Below are 22334 nucleotides of genomic sequence, written 5' to 3'. Positions count from 1 at the left end.
CAATTAGCATTGAATAAAAGGCATTTTTTAAACATAGTAGGATTCTGACTTAGAGGCATTCAGTCATAATTCCAATAAAATGCATTTTAATCAATCCTCCTCCAAATAGTTGAAGTTGTTTAAATAGAATAAACTAGAACAGAAAGTTTGTCAAATTTAGGAAAGGAAATTCCCCAATTAATTTCTACCAACATAGATCTTAAATAGATCCAGGCATGCTTGTAGAAAGTACCAGTCTGACATCAGTCAATGGGGGTTTCCTTACTTTTGTTAATTTTGGATTTCCTTGTCAGTGGGGACACACAATATTTATTTCTATTTTTCAAATCAATATATAAGTAAAGTGTGCATTACTAAGTGAAAACGAAGTGCACACAGCACTTATAAAGTAAGATAAATATTCGTTGCTCAGTTTTCCAACCAAAGTACACAAAATCTGATGAAAGAAAACTGAACCTAGGCACAACTGGAGGGGAAAAAAAACTGCCGGCCATCCTCCCAGTACAATGTTTTCTACAGAGTCTTTCTACAGTGTTATCTCATGCTCTTTAATATCTGCCACTTTGAAAGGTTCTCTTTAATTACATACTTTCTTGGGAAAACACAACTCAATCCTAAGCTGAAAACAGAATTCTCACCTCTCCACTTAATTCAAATTCTACCTCTTCTTCAAAGTCTTATTCAAAACTCATTTTCTCCATGAAGCCATCACCCTCGGATTTCAAAGATCTCTCCCTTCTCAGGTGTTAATTATATGAATCACATGTCCTGGCAGCAGATCATCTGCCTGCTCTTATTCTTTTTGTAATTCAGCAGCACTCAGTTTATATTTCTCTTATAGCACTTATTATTTTGTTTTGAGTGACAGTGATTTTAAATATCTAGTTCTCGTTCCACCAAAAGAACTAAGCCATAGTCATCTGTGCACAGTCTCTGATAAAAGCCCAGTCCCTGACACATCAGCAACAAATGCTTGCTGGTTTGAATGCATATAAATTTTGCCCGTTCCGTAAGAATACAAACTTCTTGAAAGAAAAGAATGTCACATTTCTTTCTTTTCTATTCCCAGACACTAAGCCTAATGTGAAAGTACGTGTGTTAGTTGCTCAGTCATGTCCGACTCTGCGGCCCCGTGGACTATAGCCGCCAGGCTCCTCTGTCCATGGGATTCCCAGATAAGAATACTGGAGTGGGTAGCCACTCCCTTCTCCATGGGATCTCTGTGACCCAGGTTTCGAACCCAGGTCTCCTGCACTGCAGGCAGATTCTTTACCGGGCCACTAAGCAGCCATTTTCTAACATATATTTGTTGAATGTATATTCAACATGCTATTGTTGTTTAGTTGCTAAGTTGTGTCCAACTCTTTTGGGACCTCCAAGGACTGTAGCCTGCCAGGCGTCTCAGTCCATGAGATTTTCTAGGTAAGAATACTGGAGTAGGCTGCCATTTCCTCTGCCAAGGCATCCTCCTGACCCAGGGATTGAACCTGCATCTCCCGCATTGGCAGGCAGATTATTCACCAGAGCCACCTAGGAAGCCCATATTCAACCAGTTGTAGTTTAATGTTACTTATGCTAAATTATCTCTTCAGTTGGTTTGATATCTGAATAAACATGTCCTTGATCAAAGGGATGACTCAAAAAGATGAGCCTACTTCAATTATCCCTTATTTTGAGGGTTGCATATTAAAGAGAGGTTAGTAAACACACGGACACACACACACACACACACACACACACACACACACACTGTTGTTTCAGTAGTTAAAAACTGTTATTTCATTGAAAACCTGGCCATAGTATCAATACTTTCTATCTCCTCCCACCAAAAAAGCAGGGTCCACTCTACTATCCCTTGAGTCTAGGCTACTTGGCAACCACTTGGACCAACAGCCTAGCAAAAGTTACACTGCATGATTTCCAAGCTGAAATCTCAAGAGCTCTTCTGTTTCTGTTCTTTCTCCCTTTTGCCACCACGTGGAAAACCCTAAACTAGTCTGCTGGAGGCTCAGACCACATGGAGTAGGGACAAGCTGTTCTAACTCAGGGCGCCCTAGATCATGAAGCTCCAAGTCAGCCAGGCAGCTGGCTGCGACTGTGTGAGGAAGCCCAGCCACACCAGCAGCAGGATCACCAAGCTAAGGGATCCAGCCCATGTTTCCCACATTGCAGGCAGATTCTTTACCATCTAAGCCACCAGGGAAGCCCCCAATCCAGAGAAGCACAAGCCAAATATATGGTTAGTTAAGTCACTAAGTTCTGGGGTGGCTCATTTCACAAGGTGACTGAGTTGGAAACCCAACACTAATTTAAAACTGAACACTTGGATGATGTCACAATGCCAACTGCTATCCCACAGCAGTTTTGAACTTCAGAACCAACACAAATCATTTCTGTATATCTAATTATAACTGAATAAAGTATTCCAATTATCAATAAAGCACAATTTCTAAATAAAAAGTAATTGCTGGCTTTTTCATGGGAAATAGATGGGGAAACAGTGGAAACAGTGTCAGACTTCATTTTTTGGGGCTCCAAAATCACTGCAGATGGTGACTGCAGCCATGAAATTAAAAGACGCATGCTCCTTGGAAGGAAAGTTATGACCATCTAGATAGCATACTGAAAAGCAGAGAGATTACTTTGCCAACAAAGGTCAGTCTAGTCAAGGCTATGGTTTTTCCAGTGGTCATGTATGGATGTTGAGAGTTGGACTGTGAAGAAAGCTGAGCGCTGAAGAATTGATGCTTTTGAACTGTGGTGTTGGAGAAGACTCTTGAGAGTCCCTTGGACTGCAAGGAGATTCAACCAGTCCATTCTAAAGGAGACCAGCCCTGGGTGTTCTTTGGAAGGAACCATGCTAAAGCTGAAACTCCAGTACTTTGGCCACCTCATGCAAAGAGTTGACTCACTGGAAAAGACTCTGATGCTGGGAGGGATTGGGGGCAGGAGGAGAAGGGGATGACAGAGGATGAGATGGCTGGATGGCATCACTGACTAGATGGACGTGAGTTTGAGTGAACTCCGGGAGTTGGTGATGGACAGGGAGGCCTGGCGTGCTGTGATTCTGGGGTCGCAAAGAGTCGGACATGACTGAACGACTGAACTGAACTGACTTAAAAAATCTATTCTCTAACAAATGAGTACCTGTCATCTCTATTCCCTTATGCACCATGAGAATTTTTTTTAATCTACACAGTGGATTTCTTGCTTCAAAACTGGATAGGGGAAGTCTGGTGTGACTTCTGTACTTTATTGCAAAAGAAGTGAAGCAAACTCTCAATCAATACTACCTACAAGGAGAAACACAGAAAATCAAAAGTTATAGCTAACTCCATACCCCTATCTTATTATTTTATGGAATTTAGTTTATGAATTTTGAAATATGGCTAATTTTTGGATTAAGACTGAGAAGTTTGTGCATACGTGAAAAAAGAAAGTGGAAGTTGCTCAGTCATGTCCAACTCTTTGCAACCCCATGGACTTTACAGTCCATGGGATTCTCCGGGCCAGAATACTGGAGTGGGTAGCTTTTCCCTGCTCCAGGGGATCTTCCTAACCCAGGGATCGAACCCAGGTCTCCTGCATGTAATAGGAAATTCAACTAAAATAAGCAAACAACTCTTTCTCCCTTTAATATTTTGACCTATATGTCTCTTGGACCTTTTTCTACTTCTATTTATGGCTTCTTACCCACTAACGGTGATCAGAATCCATATACAATACTTACACTGCTTTAAAATTCAATATTATACGATAAAACATTTTCTAAACATCTCTTTGTCTCCAAATTTTCCTACTAAATATCACTGAGAAATATCTTTGTTACAGTTGATTTGCCCAAAGTACAATTACCAGGAAAACATTTTAAAGAATCTCATTATATACTCTGTACCTTTAATATTCAGTTATTATAATTATCTTAAATTATCATTGTATTATCAAAGCCGAAGCTTGATCCTCACATACAGTTTGCATATTTTATTAACAACAACGTTGGTGTTTATAACCTATAATTTTAACATGCTTCTCCCAAACTTCTGCCCCTCTGGGGCCTCCATCTCTCTTCCAACTTCAAACTCCAGTCTCTAGCTCATGTGACTATCAGAATTCAGCTGTAGGCCAATGGCCATCAGAACAAAACAGAGTAGCTTACTGCTTCTCAAAGCCTGGAATTCTGAAAACATAATAATATACTTTCTATTTTTAGAGGTGGGGTCATAGGGGAACTTGCTATTCGAGTCAAATGAGTCACTCAAGATGAGAAAGTTAATATATTTCAGTCAGTATGTCTGTGCTGGCATGTGCCATCGCCTAAAGCAGTGGACAAAGAACATTTTAAAGGATGGTATGCATAGATGTTGAAATATCAGATTATAAATAAGGTATCTCAGTATTGGTTTCCACTGTGCACATTATTTAAAGCCTATTTTAAAGCCACTATAAACCTTACTTCAAATTCCTCTTCTTGTCAAATAATCTCACATGCTGATCTTCGCCATTAGATATCCCTCACCAGATTAAAGTTCCTTTAAAGGTCCCAATACTTTGGCCACCTGATGCAAAAAACTGACTCACTGGAAAAGACCCTGATGCTGGGAAAGACTGAAGGTGGGAGGGGAAGGGGATGACAAAGGATGAGATGGTTGGATGGCATCACCAACCTGATGGACACGAGTTTGAGTAGGCTCTTGGAGTTGGTGATCGACAGGGAAGCCTAGCATGCTGCAGTCCATGGAGTGGCAAAGAGTCAGACATGATTGAGCGACTGAACTGAACTGACTGAAAGGTCCCACGTAATAGCTGTGCACTTATTCTACCTTGGGGAGGACTCCACAAAGTCCATGATATCTGTATCAAGGCAGATAGGTAAACTTTTTCATAACCAAGTGAAGAGAGGGGTGGGTACAAAGAATATTTCATGAAGAGATTACTAAGTGTGAAAGCCTGGAGGTGAAGGAGAACACAATACTTTCTGGGAACTGCAAGTGTCTGGATCAAAGGGCTAGAGAGAAAAGTGGTGAGAAAGTAAAAAAAGAAAAGAAAAAAAAAGTCTGGTTGCCAGAACAATCTTTATTCCAGGAGGGTTGGGAGGGCCTTTGAAAGACACACAGTGGACAACCATGACCAGACCTATACTTTTAGAACCATCACTCACTCCAGCGAAAACTGACAAGAAGCAACTCCTGGGACAGGACACATAAGAGACTGAGAGTAGTGGAGCAGCAGGAGCAGAAAGAAATGGAGAAAGGCTTGGCAGAGGGTTTTAGGAATGGGACTAGACAGTACGTCTTGGTGACTGGCTGAACATTTCTACACATCTCTTGGTAGGAATAATTTTTTGCTTTTAGTAAATGTAAAAATAAAATCATTATGCTCTGAAGCAGAGCATAATACCTACATAAGCAACTACTATATTTTCTTAACTCTTTAATACTCTAAAATGTAAGAAGCATAGTCAATTTAACGCTTTGTGTGTGGGTGGAAAAATCAATGCTACTGTATAACAGGAGAGATGGAGGTTACTTAAGCCTGATGGTTGGGGAAGGAATTAAAAACTCTTAAGGGTAACTTGTAAGTTTCCTGCTAAAGCAGTTGAAGTGAAGTCACAGAACAGTGTCCCCCTAGGGAAAGAGGAAGGAAGTACTTTCCACCAGTAAGCAGCCAATGGTCAAACGGGGCAAGGAAGGTTGCCAGAAAGTCTGGGAACACCTCCAGCCAATTGGCAGCCACACTTTGTACTTAGTGCACAGTTCTGCCTGAGTCTGCCAAAGGGACTTGGATGAAAAGGGACACGACGCCTGACCCTATGCTCTCATTCCAAGGACAAGTGTGCGTCAAAGGAGCTGCCACGGAATATTTGTCCTGTGGGAGAAAAAAAGGTTCCCTCCCCTTAACCCTTTCCCTTATAGGTCTTCACTCACTTCCCAAATATACAGGAAGCACTGTTGCCATGCCAAGGTGCTGTCCTAGGTGCCACAGACAATGCGCGGTGCCTGCCCTCACTCAGTAGATGCTCCGACCAAACGCAAACTTCCTGATAAACACCAAGCACCCCACAACTAAAGCAAACTGATTCTTCTGCCCCAGAAAACTTCAGTATTTTATTTTAAAAAATTAGCTAGATTTATCTTGGAAAGCTCTACTCAACATCTTTCATCAACATCCCTACCCCACTCTCATCTCTCCAAGTTTTCTGAGTCAAGTTCTAGGGCCTGTCATCTCAAGAGGCCAGTTCGCTTTTTGTCTCATTCTCCAAAACATGGATTACTTGCCTGCGGTCCTGGTGTCTAGCCTTGTGTTCTGCATTATCAGAGGTGCTAATTCACTAAAAAATGTAATTTGAAATAAGTCACTGGGGGATTTAAAAAAAAGAAAGAAAAGCTAAATAGCCAGATTCAGACACAAAGGGGGTCCTCCGCAGTTAAATGCTGATCTGTAAGAGAATCCCTAACACAGTGAAGGCCCACGTACGGCAGTAATGAACAGCGGCAGCTCCAGCGCATCTGCTCGTAATGAACACACGTCACCAGGGGCAGCATGGCTCGCTATGTGACTAGGGCTGTTCTTGACACTTCACTCTCTGCCTCCTATCAAGAAAAGGTTGCCAAAACCAATACTGTACTGAAAAATGATTTGTCACCTTATCAACATTTTTGGTTCACACTCTTGTCAATGACAGAACATTCCTTAACTACTTGACAGTCTATTTTATCCTTCTTTATGATCTCTTAACACTTTTACAAAAGGACTAAACATTTTGTCTCCTTGTACTTAAGGACATATGCCAACTGCTAATCAAGTATAAAATATTTAACTTTTGAAATAAAAATTATTAAAGTTAATGCCTTTAAGCAACTTTAAAAAAGATTAGGAAACTAATATTTGAGAGAGTATATTACAGTTTATAAAAGCACTTTTCACTTTTCATTTTAAAATATCTGGTTTAATCCCTATACAACTCTGGGGGGCTAAGAAGCATTATTATTATATTACCTATACTTTACAGAAATGTAAAATTCTATTTATTTGATCAAAAACACAAACTATTATTTAGAATCTCAATACATATTTTCTGATCCCAAATTCTAGGATCTTTCCATGGGTTGGACAGTCTCTGCCCTTAACAGTGTTATTAATGGAGATGATTAAATACATGGCTTAAAAAAGTTACCAAGAAAATAGATTTCATGACTAAAATATTAACAAATACAAGGCAAATAACTCTGCAGGACAATACTTGAATATAAAAAAATATGATCATTATTAAAGTTATCAATTTTGCATATGAACAGACTACTTTGTTTTAGAGCTAGTAAGATGTGTACTATATTCCACTTAAAGACTGTAAAGTGAGTAGAGGCTACCTAGGTGCCAAAGACCAGAATGTAAGCTCCAATGTAAACTAGGGATTTGTCTAGTTTATTCACAACTACATTCCCAGCATACTCAATAAATACTGCCTGAACGAATGAATGTGAAGTACAACATGGAATACAAAAATGAGGCTCTCAGAGAGTTATATATAAAGGTAGTTTACATTCAAACCCAGGACACCAAGTACAGTTTAATTTATTAGGTAACTGCTGAGCAATTTTGGAGAAGGCAATGGCAACCCACTTCAGTACTCTCGCCTGGAAAATCCCATGGATGGAGGAGCCTGGTAGGCTGCAGTCCATGGGATCGCTAAGAGTCGGACACGACTGAGAGACTTCACTTTCACTTTCATGCATTGGAGAAGGAAATGGCAACCCGCTCCAGTGTTCTTGCCTGGAGAATCCCAGGGATGGGGGAGCCTGGTGGGCTGCCGTCTATGGGGTCGCACAGAGTCGGACACGACTGAAGCGACTTAGCAGCAGCAGCTGAGTAATTTATATATGCCTGTAACTATGCTGTGTATTTTTGGACCTTCCCTTTTAGATAATAAGCTACATGAGACATGGAATTAGAAGTCAGATTTGTGTCCTCTACAATGCCTAGCTAAACAACCTTTGGTAGACAAGCTACTTTCAACCTTGATTGTACATTAGCACCACCCAGAGAACTTAAAAAAAAAAAAAAAAAAAGAGCCCCATGAGACACCAACTAATTAATTCTGAATCTCTGGGGGTTGGAATTGGACTTTTTTTAAGGTTCACAGCTGATACTGATATCCAGTGATAGGTAAGCGCCACTACTGCAAACCAATGGTCCTCAAACTCTGGCTTAGAGGAGATCACCTGGAGGGCTTGTTAAAATTCAGCCCCATCCCCAGAGTTTCCGATTCAGTTGCTCTTATGTGCATCTGAAAAATCTGTATTTTCAGTAAGTTTCCAGGTGATGCTTATGGCTGCTGGTGTGGGAACAGACTGGGTGAGAACCACTGCCACAAACTGTCTAAAATGATTCTTGAATAAACTAAATAATAAATGTAGGAGATACACGAATAGAAAAACATGAACATTATATGAAAAATTTAAGTACAAAAAAGGAACTTCATGTTCAGCATCACTGTCATTAGAAAAGCACAAACTAAGTCTACAATGGGCTAACATTACAGACTTACTAGAATGGCTAAAATTAAAAACAAAACCAAAATAATCCAAGGGCTGGTGAGGGTACACAGCAACTAGTAGTACAACGCTCACGGAAATATAAGATGGGACCATGGAAAACAGTCTATCAGTGTCTTGTAAGTTAAATGCGTACTCACCACATAAGTCAGCAGTCGCACACCTTGATATTTATCCAAGAGAAATTAAAACTTACATTCACATTAAAGCCTATACATGACACTTGGAACAGCTTTAAACATAACAGCTCCAAGCTGGAAACCACGGAAACGACCTTGAGTTGGTGACTGAACAGAAGAGATTATAACTATGGTACATCTATATGATGGACTATTATAGCAACACGATGCAACAAACTGTGGATGAAACTCGCACACATTCTGCTTCAGTGGAAAAAAGCCACTTACAAGGCTACACCCTGTATGATTCCATGTATGCAGCAATCTGGAAAAGCCAAAACTATACGGAGGGGAAAAAAAAAAAAACCAGTGGTTCCCAGGGGCTGGTAGGAGCCACATGTCAACTACAAATGGGTACCTATTATATACATCTAATAATTACAAACTAGATGCTTCCAATCCAACAAGATAATTCTTAAGCGTGATGTGCATCTCTCCAGGACACTTACTCGTGTTCTGGGGTCAGGCTGCTTTCTGGGCACGGATGACATCACACTCTCTCAAAATAAGCCACCAGGAGAGAAACACAAGCAGTCCACAGTTTGTTTAAACTTGGTGCTGACTCACTGCTCCCTTGATACCTGAACCTAATAACTTTAATTATAGTCATCTCTCATTCTAAAGCTTCCCCTCTCCTCAGAGATGTATTTGTTATCCTTCTGACCTCCTGATGGTGAGACACTGGGTAAATACGTCACCTCTAGGAACCAGTCTGCTAAAAACAGAACCTGCATTTTCCACGCATTCCTCTCCGGCACGTGGATGCTGCAAAGATTAAAAGGGATGATGGACGTGCATGGGATTACTGCTGTTATGCTTGAAGTACATTTCATGGAATTTGTTCTAAACTTGAGGTGTAATAAACATCCTATTCCTTTCTCCCTAGCACAGCAACTATTCACACCGTAAAAGGCATTCTCATGCACTATTTACTGAATGTATTGCCAAAACCATGGGATCTGGAAAAGGAGGACTCAGTTTCACTCTGTAACTTACTTTGTGACCTTGACCAAACTACTTGCCTTTTGAGTCTCACTTCTTTATAAAATGGGCTCAGCTACAACGTGATTCTCTAGGGGCTGCTTTGAAAGCAATATCAGCACAGACAAAGTACTATATAAGGCCTGATATGAACCCTACACCCTGATCTCTATACACAAGTGACTAAGCAAGAGCTTCTCAGCCAGATGAAGCAGATTCCACCAGAGTCACCAGAGGGCATCAACAGAGACCCATAATCTGGGTTCACTGTTCACTACTTGACAGTCCCAGGACACATCAATTTTTAAAGAGATGCACGAAATGCTTGAATTGAGAGAAGAGAGAAAGAGAGAAAAAAAAAAAAAATGGAAAGGTTTTCAAGAGTTGATGTGGTATACAAGGGAAAGAACATGAACTCTGGTGTCACCTAAACCTGGGTTTGAATTTCAGCACTTATGACCTTCGGAAAGCCATCTCACCTCTCTCTGCACATTTTCTATTCTATAATATGGGTACAGTTGTAGAACTGTGAGAAGTAAACAATAATGTATATAAAGTATACAAATACCTTTTATAGGCAAGCCCTCAAATAATGCCTGTGCATTAATAATTCAACTAGCACTGATTAAGTACCACATGTAGTAGTCATCGTACAAAGCCTGGTTATTACTTCTATTAATACAGTAATGTTCAAAATTCTCCAAGCCAGACTTCAGCAGTACATGAACTGTGAACTTCCTGACGTCCTGGTTTTAGAAAACGCAGAGGAACCAGAGATCAAATGGCCAAAATCCACTGCTGGATCATAGAAAAAGCAAGAGAGTTCCAGAAAAACATCTATTTCTGCTTTATTGACTATGCCAAAGCCTTTGACTGTGTGGATCACAATAAACTGTGGAAAATCCCGAAAGAGATGGGAATATGAGACCACCTGACCTGTCTCCTGAGAAACCTGTATACAGGTCAGGAAGCAACAGTTAACAGACTGGTTCCAAATAGGAAAAGGAGTACATCAAGGCTATATATTGTCACCCTGTTTATTTAACTTATATGCAGAGTACATCATGAGAAAGGCTGGGCTGGAAGAAGCACAAGCTGGAATCAAGATTGCCGGGAGAAATATCAATAACCTCAGATATGGAGATGACACCACCCTGCAGAAAGTGAAGAGGAACTAAAAAGCCTCTTGATGAAAGTGAAGGAGGAGAGTGAAAAAGTTGGCTTAAAGCTCAACATTCAGAAAACGAAGTTCATGGCATCCGGTCCCATCACTTCATGGGAACTAGATGGGGAAACAGTGTTAATAGTGTCAGACTTTATTTTTGGGGGCTCCAGAATCACTGCAGATGGTGACTGCAGCCATGAAATTAAAAGACGCTTACTCCTTGGAAGGAAAGGTATGACCAACCTAGATAGCATATTGAAAAGACATTACTTTGCCAACCAAGGTCTGTCTAGTCAAGGCTATGGTTTTCCAGTGGTCATGTATGGATGTGAGAGTTGGACTGTGAAGAAAGCTGAGCACTGAAGAATTGATGCTTTTGAACTGTGGTGTTGGAGAAGACTCTTGAGAGTCCTTTGGACTGCAAGGAGATCCAACCAGTCCATCCTAAAGGAGCTCAGTCCTGGGTGTTCATTGGAAGGACTGATGTTGAAGCCAAAACTCCAATATTTTGGCCACCTCATGCGAAGAGTTGACTCACTGGAAAAGAGACCCTGATGCTGGCAGAGATTGGGGGCAGGAGGAGAAGGGGATGACAGAGGATGAGATGGCTGGATGGCATCACCGACTCAATGGACATGAGTTTGGGTAAACTCCAGGAGTTGGTAATGGACAGGGAGGCCTGGTGTGCTGTGATTCATGGGGTCGCAAAGAGTTGGACACGACTGAGTGACTGAACTGAACTGCATACTATTTTCCTAAAAGACTAGGGGAAACTCTGGAGTGAAGGTGGAGTATACGGGCATCTTTTATTGCTTATTACAACACACATGTAGAAAAGCCAATTTTTCACTCCCAAAGAGCTCCCTGATAGCTTAATGCCCTGATTAAAACTCCACCACAAGAGAATCAATCTGATCGGAATTAGTTTCACTAGCTCTTGAGAGTCCCCTGGACTGCAAAGATATCAAACCAGTCAACCCTAAAGGAAATCAGTCCTGAATACTTATTGGAAGGACTGATGCTGAAGCTGAAGCTCCAATACTTTGGCCACCTGATGCGAAGGACTGACTCCTTAGAAGAGATCCTGATGCTGGGAAAGATTGAAGGCAGGAGGAGAAGGGGACGAGGACGAGATGGTTGGATGGTTTCTCCGACTCGATGGACATGAATTTGAGCAAGCTTCGGGAGCTGGTGATGGACAGGGAAGCCCGGTGTCCTGCAGTCCATGAGGTCGCAAAGAGTTGGACACAACTGAGCAACTCAACTGAACCCCAAATCTGCTTTAAAGTGTAAAACTTCCTAGGAAATAACTGTATGAAACAGAAGAGAGAGGATAGTTACATCTCTTTCTAATACTCTCTCTCCCCTTGGCATCTCCTGTCATCTGGTTCCACTGTTTATGAACTTTGTAACCCTGGGCATATCACTTAATCTCTCGGAAGCTGCTTCATCATTAAGACGGGAATGGTAGCACTTAGCTACCCCTGATGTAAGTAAAGACCTACGGGAAAGAGAAACCATCTGGGTGGGAAACACAAAGAAAGCAGAAGGGAGGAAAGAGCCACAAAAGAATCAGACAGAATGACTCAAAGAGGAAGAAGGAGAGAGGCAAATACACAAAGAATAAAACATTTGCACAGGGCGTAAATTTCACTCAATGAGCATGAGTCCTCAGGATATAATCCACTGTGGAAAAGTCAATCTCTGTTGTGAAACTTATGACTTTTAGCATTTCTCAACCGTTAGTGGTCATCCAGCAAATGAATGGTGATGGTATCATCAATATTAAAGAAAAAATGAAGATCAACTAAGGGCCACAGAGATGAAAAATTGTCTATAGAAGAGCGAGCAAGCCTAAACTTCTATAAGTTTGCTTAAATGTTCTAAGTAAGTGAGCATCAATTCCTGAGTATGCTGCTGCTGTGGTGTTAAAAACTATGTGTTGCTAAATATACGATACATTTACACCAACATATCACTATAACAGGTTATAACACAGGATCATGCATGCTGTCTTTTCTGAATAATTAAAAAAATAAAGGACTGTCAAAGGCAATATAGTTGTTAACCCTCTGCTGCTGATTTTAGATCCCAAAGCCATGTATGCCAATTTTCTTCCTCTTCTTTTCTTCTCTACTCATGGCACAGTATCGAAGGGAAAAGACGTTTTACCATCAGACTACCTTAACTAGATTCTGACCCTCTTTTTCTAGTTGAATAATTCTGTTCTGTAAATATTACCTGAGCTCTAACTAGATAAGGAACAAAAGGAACACAGAGATGAATGAGAAACTATTCCTACCTTAAAGGGTCTTGGGCTTTGGTTAATTGCAGCCCAGCAATATATGTTGTTTGGATAGACAGTTATATTGCACGACAAAGACATTTATAGGTTGAAGGGGATCAGCATTAAGTCAGGTTGGCCAACACCTGGTGTAGTTTAAACACATCCAATGTGTATCTAAGCACCTCCTTTGCTTCTTCCTCACCTCTCTCCTTCTAGTAGGCTTCAAAACTCACATACACATTTCCAATCCTCAAAAGAGCTAATCTTCCCTAAAACTCTACTGTTCATCTGCAACTGGTGTAGGGATTCCCCAATTTGGCCTCTCAACATAAAATCTCCACCTGCTTTTCAACAGAATCCACTGGGTTCCTACTCCACACTCCCAAATGGCAGGAAATGCATAAAATCTGGCCTTACTTTGAAGTATCTTTAAATAAAAGCATCCCTTTCCTTGAAGAAATCATAATCTACTGTTAATTGGCCAAATTAATACTGATGTCCCATTAAGTGCTTAGCAAGGCAGTGAAAAATGGTATTACGAGGAGGCAAAATCAAAGCTCACAAACTGACAGTTCTGTTCATACAGTGTTTCAAAAATTTAGTAACTGAAAAATAATCAGCTAAACTTCTGGGTTTTCCCAAAAACCTGAAGATCTGGTAACACTGTGTCCACCCTCCCTCATAGCAGCAGGGATTGGCCAGGTTGCAGGCATCTCCTTTAGGTAGGGCATAAGCTCTTGTGTGGGCTTCCTAGAATCTGCTTGCCAATGCAGGAGACACGGGTTCAATCCCTGGGTCGGGAAGATTCCCTGGAATAGGAAACGGCAACCCGCTCTAGCATCCTTGTCTGGGAAATTCCGTGGACAGAGGAGCCTGGTGGGCTACAGTCCATGGGGTTGCAAAGAGACACGACTGAGCAACTAAGCACAAGCTCTCAAGTATATGGCAGTTCTCCTGAAGACTCTTGTGACCATCAAGGATCTGTGCATTACATACCAGGTACCTAGACCTCAAGGAATACAGCAGTAGGCAAAATACAGAAGGCCCTGCTCACGTGGAATGACACTGTGGCTTTGAACAGATGATGAAGAATGGGGTAAGCAACCCACAAGGAACAGTAAAGTTATTCTAGTATTCCTAAGGAACTCCCTATCTAACAGAATCTGTGAGCAAATCTTTTGTGAAGTGAATGGCCACTCCCTATTTTATCAGTTTTGAGCCCTATAATGAGCATGTTTCAAGTGATGGCACACAGTTATTTTCTAAACCCATATAATTTACAAGATTATAGTGTGAATTCCTATGTTGTGTGTGTGGTATTATGAGAAGTGATAATGATTTCTGTGTCCAGATATATGTATCACTTAAATTGATTTCTGAGTTTCACACATGGATTCAATTATCTCTGTATCTCATATTCTGCATATCTCATATATGACCTAAGTATACTGTTAAATTTGTGGTGAACACCTTCAGATTAGCAAATATGCATTAAAAAAGACATGCTCTTTTAACATTTAAAGGTACCATCAAAATTACATTTCCTATTATTTAATACTAAAGCTCTCAGATTTAGAGTAAATTCTATTTTGACAACAAAGTGATGCCCTTAAATTGTAAAGGTTCCTAAGTATGAACTATTGTAAAATTCCCTCGATTTCTGCCTTGCTGACCTATACTAAAACTTTCAATGCCTCCTAATTATATAATTGGTAAGTGAATAAGGAACACCAGAAAGATTACTTGAAAACTTGAGAAAGTGTTTATACAGAAAGTGAAACTTGTGTCCGACTCTTTGGGACCCCATGGAATTCTCCAGGCCAGAATACTGGAGGGGGTTGGCATTTCCTTCTCCAGGGGATCTTTTCAACCCAGGGATCGAACTCAGGTCTCCCGCATTACAGGTGGATTCTTTACCATCTGAGCACCAGGGAAACCCAAGAATACTGGAGTGGGTGGCTGATCCCTTCTCCAGCGATCTTCCCAACCCAGGAATTGAACTGGGGTCTCTGGCATTGCAGGCAGATTCTATACCAGCTGAGCTACCAGAGAAGCCCATTTATACAGAGGCGTCTGTCTGCATATTCTAATTAAGTTCTCCTGACGTTAAAATCACAGGAAACCATGAGTTGCAATACTGTAAACTGTTTAAGTAAAAGAGACAAGGAAGAGAGAATATTACAATATGAATATACTGTTCAGGTAAATTAAAATAATTTTATCCAACTTGGTCTGGTTCTATCTGCCCTAAACCAAGTCATATTGTTTATTTTACAACTTGGGTTAGTAAGACCATGATTACCATTTAGGGGAACAGAATTCTCTTCTGTGAAAACTGTTTGCTGGCTCATTTATCATCACTGCCACCAAATATAAAAATTATCTTCAATCACAATCTTGATTTGTATGACTCTAAGAATTAGCCCTAAGAAAAATGGGTGGTACTGGTACAGAGATCAGGCTACTTATTTATTGACTCAAACCCAGGTCTTCTGGCTGCTAAACTCACATTCTTTCCACTATGCTTTACTAGCTCTTTCTCAATAATAACTTAAATGTAAAGTTTCAGAGTTTGCAAAGATCTACTATCTCATTTAACCTTGGTAATAATCCTAGGAAGTTGAGGCAGACATAATATCTCTAATACTTAGGACACTGGGTACCCACACATAAAACAATTTGCCCAAAGAAGATGGATTGAATGCCTGGCAATATCTGCAAGACACAAATAACTACTAAAAAACCTTACTGTGTACAACTGAAGTATGTGACCTTCAGAGTAAGCATAGCCTCAAATGAGTATAATTCATCTGCTGCTGTTATATTCTAGAGATGGTAAATACCAGATATCTGCACTGCTTCTCTTCTTTTCCCACAATCCTTCAGCACACCCTTTCTTGCAAGGCCTGAACCCAGCCTCTGAAGCATTTTGAACACATAGTTCCAGGCAACCCCTATCAACCAACGCAGATAAAATCTGCATTCCTGTTCTTCCTCCATTAAGGCCCACTTGTATAATATTTGTTTTTGACATTGTGTCTTTGCTTTTGCTTGGATATTTGCTTTCATGGCTCTACCAGAATTGTATATATTATCTTCTCCAGGTCCTGGAACTCTGCCTTATTTTGACCTCAGAGCACCAGCTGCAAAGATTCATATACAGCAGGCACACAAGGTGTTCTGAATATACCTGAGACAAATGCATGGTACTTAGGAAAAAGTCTTGGAGAAGGAAATGGCAACCCACTCCAGTACTCTTGCCTAGAGAATCCCGTGGACAGAGGAGCCTGGTGGGCTGCTGTCCATGAGGTCGCACAGAGTCGGACACGACTGAAGCGACTTAGCATGCATGCATGCGTTGGAGAAGGAAATAGTAACTCCCTCCAGTATTCTTGCCTGGAGAATCCCAGGGACAGAGTAGATGGTGGGCTGCCATCTATGGGGTCACACAGAATCGGACACGACTGAAGAGACTTAGCAGCAGCAGCAGGAAAAAAATCTAAAGTTAACAACAACAAAAATACCTTCCCTTATTTCTAATTACCATTCAGGAAAGAGTCAGATAGTAAAAACAAGTTTTGTGGGTCAGATGGTCTCTGATGCAACCACTCAACTCTGCCATTATGATGTAAAGCACCTATAGACAACATGTAAATGAATGAATGTGTCTAGATTCTCATAAAAATTTACATATGAACACTAAAATCTGAATAATTTAATTTTCACATCACATTCTTCTCTTGACTTTTTTCCCCCCAACAATTGAAAAATATTAAAGAAAAATCTTAGCTTGCAGGTCACAGAGAAACAGGGTGTAGGCTGGATTTGGCCAATGGGGCCATACATACTGACCCTTGGCCTAAATCTGTGGTTTTCAAAATGAGAATTTCAGGGGGTCTGCAAGATCCTTTCAGCAAGTCCAACTACCTATGTGTGAAGCTGGACTTTCTTTGGTTCAACCCAAACACTTAAAAAAAATCAATCATCAATCAAAACAATGCACAATAGATTAAATGCATGAGCAAATATGAAGACCCAGCTGCATTCTATTAAGCCAGAAATTGAAAAGACTTGCAAAAATGTAAAATAATGCCACTCTTCCCACTAATTTTTCTTTGTTTGGAAAATACCTAGTTATATGTCATCAGTCAGTTCAGTTCAGTCACTTAGTCGTGTCCAACTCTTTGCAACCCCATGAATGGCAGCACGCCAGGCCTCCCTGTGTTCTTTTTATTAACATGTAATGGACTTATGATTGATTTTTTTAAGTGCATTAATATTTTTTAAGTTCCTCAGTTTTGATTTCTATTTAGATACCAACAGCTACAACCTATGAAAAGTTAAAAAGCTGTCTGGGGGACCTAAATAAAAAATAATTTTAAAAAATATGCTGTTTATACACAGACACACACACACGTAAACTGGCCACACCCCATGGCACGTGGGACCTTAGTTCCCTAATCAACCAGGGGTCAAACCTGCATCCTCAGCATTGGAAGCAGAGTCTTAACCACTGGACCACCACGGGAGTCCCTGGCCCTCAGTGAGTTTAAGAATGTAAGGGGTTCTTGACACCAGTCACTTTGAGAACCAGCCGCTGAGCTGCAGCAGGATTAACTGCTGTAGGCAGAGCTGCCTTGAGAAATGAGGGCACCTCCTCAGGTCAGGGCACCAGATAGACCTCCTCATTTCAGTCTCCTTGATTCCCCCCCGCCTAAGAGCTTCCTGGTATTTCTTTCATTAAATCCTTATCTGGTAAAATGTAATCCCATGCAATTTATGTTCTTGAATAATAAAGTTGGTGAAAATGTGGGGTGATTTTCATTGGAAGAACTCTTCTACTATGTGCAGACCATAAAAATGCTTTAGCCTTCGTCAAAATAGGTAACTAGATTCAAGTATCTCTCCCTGGCTTGTCTTTTCCAATCTTAAAAAAAAAATCCACAAAATTACTATTGTAATTCCTTGCCTTCAGAAAATCTCTCAAAATAAATAGATTCACCAGCTTCTTTATAAACCATAGTTTCTTTGACTTGGCTCCACAAAACTGCACAAGCCTCGTGCTAACCAGCATCCTCACTAGCGTTACATTAAAAGAAATGAAATCCAGGAGGCATGGCATCAGTTTAACTGATAGCGCTAATAATAATGCACTAAAAATCACATTTCTGCAAGTAAAGTATATACATCTTACAGAGTATCTTAAAAGAGTATTAATATTTTGCTTGTTTCACCATTTGATATTTTAAAATTTTTAAAAAGATTACTTCAGGAGACATAAAAGGAAAGTTCTCTTAATTCTAGTGTTACCATATGTAAGGAAACCCTATATAAGGAAGTTTTCTTAAATATAAATTTACTCTGTAGTAAGGTTTAACTGTCCAGACAAATGATGTATACTGCTGGCCTGGGGAAACCTCTCCCTCATTCCTCATTTTAGAGAGAATTAAAGAAATGATACTATAATTCCAATAATTATAATTCTGTTGAATACACACTGTTAATTAGAAGGCACTTCCACATGAGTATATGATTCTAAAGATCTTTATAGTTTTCTCTTATGGAATAATAACTTTGTAAACAATAACAAAGTGGGAAGAAATTTCTGTTTTTGAATATTTGTCCTTTAATCTGTATTATAAAATATCTAAAAAAAAAAATCAAGAATTATGATCAGATGCTAAATCTGCCATAATTTGTGATTATTGTCTCCAAGAAGAAAAATAAAATGATTTGGTTATTTTGACCAAAGCAAAAACTTCAATTCACTAGCATCTAGACCAGAAAGGCACTAGCAAATTATTACCTATTTGGAGAATTGTTATCCATCTGGGGAAACAGTACAAATTAATTTAGAGAGATCTGGTAGCTGTGCTGTTCAATGAAGAACAACCACCACCAAAAAAACACATAGATTTGAAATGTGGGGAAAATGCTTACTATTTAAATTTACAGTAAAAGAAAAGTCTCATCATGATTGCAAAACATTCCAAATTGTGAAACTTAAGTTATTTGTAAAATAGACAAAAGTAAAGCTGCTTCCTCAGTTATTTTTTGAGATCTCAGCATCAATTTAAAGAAAATGCTTATATTTAAAAGAAGGCCTATTTAAAAATAGGAATCCTTCTGCTAAATACAAATATGAACATGAAGTAAATTTATCTTGTATCATGCATTCCTGTCCCATGTATATGCAAATAAAGGTGATATGAAACCAAAGTTTGAAAAAAAAACGACTGATGCTAGTGTAAAAACAATAAAATTACATAAAATTGGTATGTGGATTATATGGGGAAAAAGGGAGGAAAAAAAGGAAATGTACTTCACTGTACAAAAAACATACATTTCTGCCAATACTGTCTTCAAGACTTCTGGGGTACAACTAATAATTTTTATACTCTCATTTTTAAATTAAAATTATGTGCATTAAAACCCTGAGTATAATAAAGTTTCCTGGGAAGGCAAAAAAAAAAAAATGAAAATCACATGGAATTTATACTACCACCAAGACAGAAGAGATCAAGAGAATTTTGGTCTCACATTTGAGAAAACATTGCTCCTGCTACTCTAAAACAGAAAAACTAGAATCAAGATACAGTTATTTTAAAGCTTGGCACAGCAGTTTAAAATTTGAAAACTACCTTTGCTATTTTAATAAAACAGCTTTTAGTTTTATTTTCCCAATTTCTTTCTCAGCAGTGGGACAATAACAGTGTAACTTTCTCTACCTGCTGGGGAATTTTCTTAGCACTTTGTGGAAACCGTTGGCTTTCAGAAATGGATAGCTGATTTGAACCAAAAGTTAGACAAAATACAGAATTGCAACAACAATAAAAAAGCGATTTAGAAAGATCAAGCCAAGCAGATAAGCAAACTCTATAAAAAATCAGTTTCTGGGACTGTTCATCCAGTCAGTTCCCTAATTTAAAAAAGCCAAACCAAAGCAAAGCATATGCTGACTTACATTGCTTCTTTAGTTCTTTCAGCTGTTGTTTAAATTGGACAAATTTTTCATTATTTTGAAAGTCTGCATCGGAATTCTTATTCTGTAAAGCCAAAAACTTCTTCTCCACTAATAATTTTAGATCAGGTATTTTCTCTGAACGTTCTTCTTTTACCTGAGAAGGACAATAAAATTACTGTAGTTGAATGTTAACAATGACACAGTCTTGGAACAGTATTTTTCTTGCATTTTATTCAAAAAATATAGCGGTAGAAAACAGAATTTCCTTCAACAGAGAACCAGGGGGGCAGGGCCCTGTTTCAGAAACAGACTGCTAGCGGACAGCAGAGAAACTCATTTACCCCACCTACCCTTTGGTTTCTTACACTATCCCCTCGTTGCCCTGCTGACTTGCCGTGTCCGGACAAGTACCGCGCAACTGTGTCCTCCACCTTCACCAGAACCTGAGCGTGACGGTCGCCTTCTTTTCATTTAGGTCTATGCGGTCCCCTCTCCTTCCTCTCGAGTCTATCCTGCATTCTCTCCAGCACTCCTCTTCTCTGGTCCTCGGCCCCAGCAGGTGAGGCTGGCTCCTCCTTCACAAAGTGAGTGGAGACTTTAACCTTGAACTTCCACCATCTGCGGTCACCAGGAGTAAGTGCCCCTAGTCTGTTCAAGGCTAACCTCTCAATCTTTATTCTCCCCTCCCCCAATATTTTATTATAAAATTTTCAAACATGCAAAAATGTTGAAAGCATCATATTTTACCATTCAAAGTCAAAAGATTATCTGTAAGTCCTCTGCTTTGATTATCTTCTGTCATGGAGCAAAGAATTAGATAATATTCTTTTGTTTAATTGCTATGCATGCTACGCATTAGCCAAATCAAAAATGAAAATTAAGCATGAAATCAAAATACCTAAATCTATATGAAATCAAAATACCTAAATCTACATGTAAAGTACAGAGTATAGGAAATGACTGTCTTCTCATTGCACTGATGAAGCTCAACCAGTGCCGGATCCATCATCAAAGAGAGGTGTGAAAAACATGGCGAGGCTTTAGTGACAAGTTATATGTAATTAAAAATTTAAAATAAGTCCTATAAGGCTAAAGAAACAATAAAGCTCAGTTTGGAAACAAGAAGGTACAAAGACAATCAATCGAATAACGCCTAATACCACAAAAATAACTGCTTCTACCCGGTGCATAGTTATTCTCTGTCTCTACACTGGAGAGAACAAGATGAAACAAGTTCAAGGCTGTAGCAAGAAGAGAGCACAGAGCAGACACAGAAAATAAATGAGTTCTCAAAAAAGAATAAGGGGCTCCCTTTCTGGATTTGTAAAATAAAAGCATACATATGAAGCTTCTCAAGGTCTTTGATTAGTATGAAATTATTATTTAATCTTCCATGATCAGAAAAGAGCTAATCTGAGCAGATATCAGTAACTGCAGATGTCCTTTTCCAACAAAGTCTCTAACCCACTCAACATACTTAATCTCCCCAAATCAAATACAACCACTGCTGAGGAGTTGGGTAGAAAAGTGTTGGGGCAGGGGGTGGAGGCATTTTGGAGTTGACAATGTAGCAATTTGAAGTATGACAAGGAAAACCCGAATACATCAAACTTAGCGATTCAGAGTACTTTCTTCCCCCACAGCTAGAACCTCCAGAGAACTGCTGTAAAGCACACAATTTCACTGCAGCAAATACCTTCTCTGGAAACTTGATGCTGCAGTTGGCATAGCTATCTGTTGCAAAGAGAACTTACTGTACTCCAGCTCTCAAAATGAGAGCCTGGAAAATATTAAACTCATTATCTGTTTAAATCAATGCAATAAATAGGGATTAATTCTATTTTTTAATGGTTTCTTGCATTGTTTGTATTCTCAAGATAAAGAGACACAGAATCCCAAATGAGGAAAGAAAAAAGCCATTCTTTGAGTTGTTAGTTGACCATAAGTGTTACCTAGTCTGAAAAAGTAAGGATGGCCCTCTTTTCCTAAGACAAACATAAAAATACCTCCAAGAAGTCTGAGGGGGAGGAGAGGATCTATTAGAGCCTTAGTCCATCCTTTTCCTAAGGATAAACTGCCTGGATACAAGACTTAAAACCTGAGTTTTAAGTCACTGGGTGTACTAGTCTGGTAAGACTGTCATAGCAAAGTAACACAAACTAGATGGCTTAAACCACAAAAATGTATTTTCTCATAGTTCTGGAGA

The 22334-nt window shown here is 39.6% G+C and overlaps 1 protein-coding gene across 7 annotated transcripts in view; it reads right to left on the bottom strand.

Moving 5' to 3' along the window:
- The window catches only part of NSMCE2 (NSE2 (MMS21) homolog, SMC5-SMC6 complex SUMO ligase), a 237066-nt gene that overhangs the window by 138118 nt on the left and 76614 nt on the right, over positions 1 to 22334 (bottom strand). For all 7 annotated transcript variants that reach the window (XM_070382478.1, XM_070382477.1, XM_070382472.1 and 4 more), the window contains one exon: positions 20129 to 20282. In XM_070382478.1, the coding sequence (XP_070238579.1) occupies positions 20129 to 20282 (154 nt within the window). The remainder of the gene's footprint in view (positions 1 to 20128; positions 20283 to 22334) is intronic.

Source organism: Bos mutus, chromosome 14, assembly GCF_027580195.1.
Source record: "Bos mutus isolate GX-2022 chromosome 14, NWIPB_WYAK_1.1, whole genome shotgun sequence".
Classification (NCBI taxonomy): Eukaryota; Metazoa; Chordata; class Mammalia; order Artiodactyla; family Bovidae; genus Bos; species Bos mutus.
This window is presented reverse-complemented; position numbering and strand designations above follow the sequence as displayed.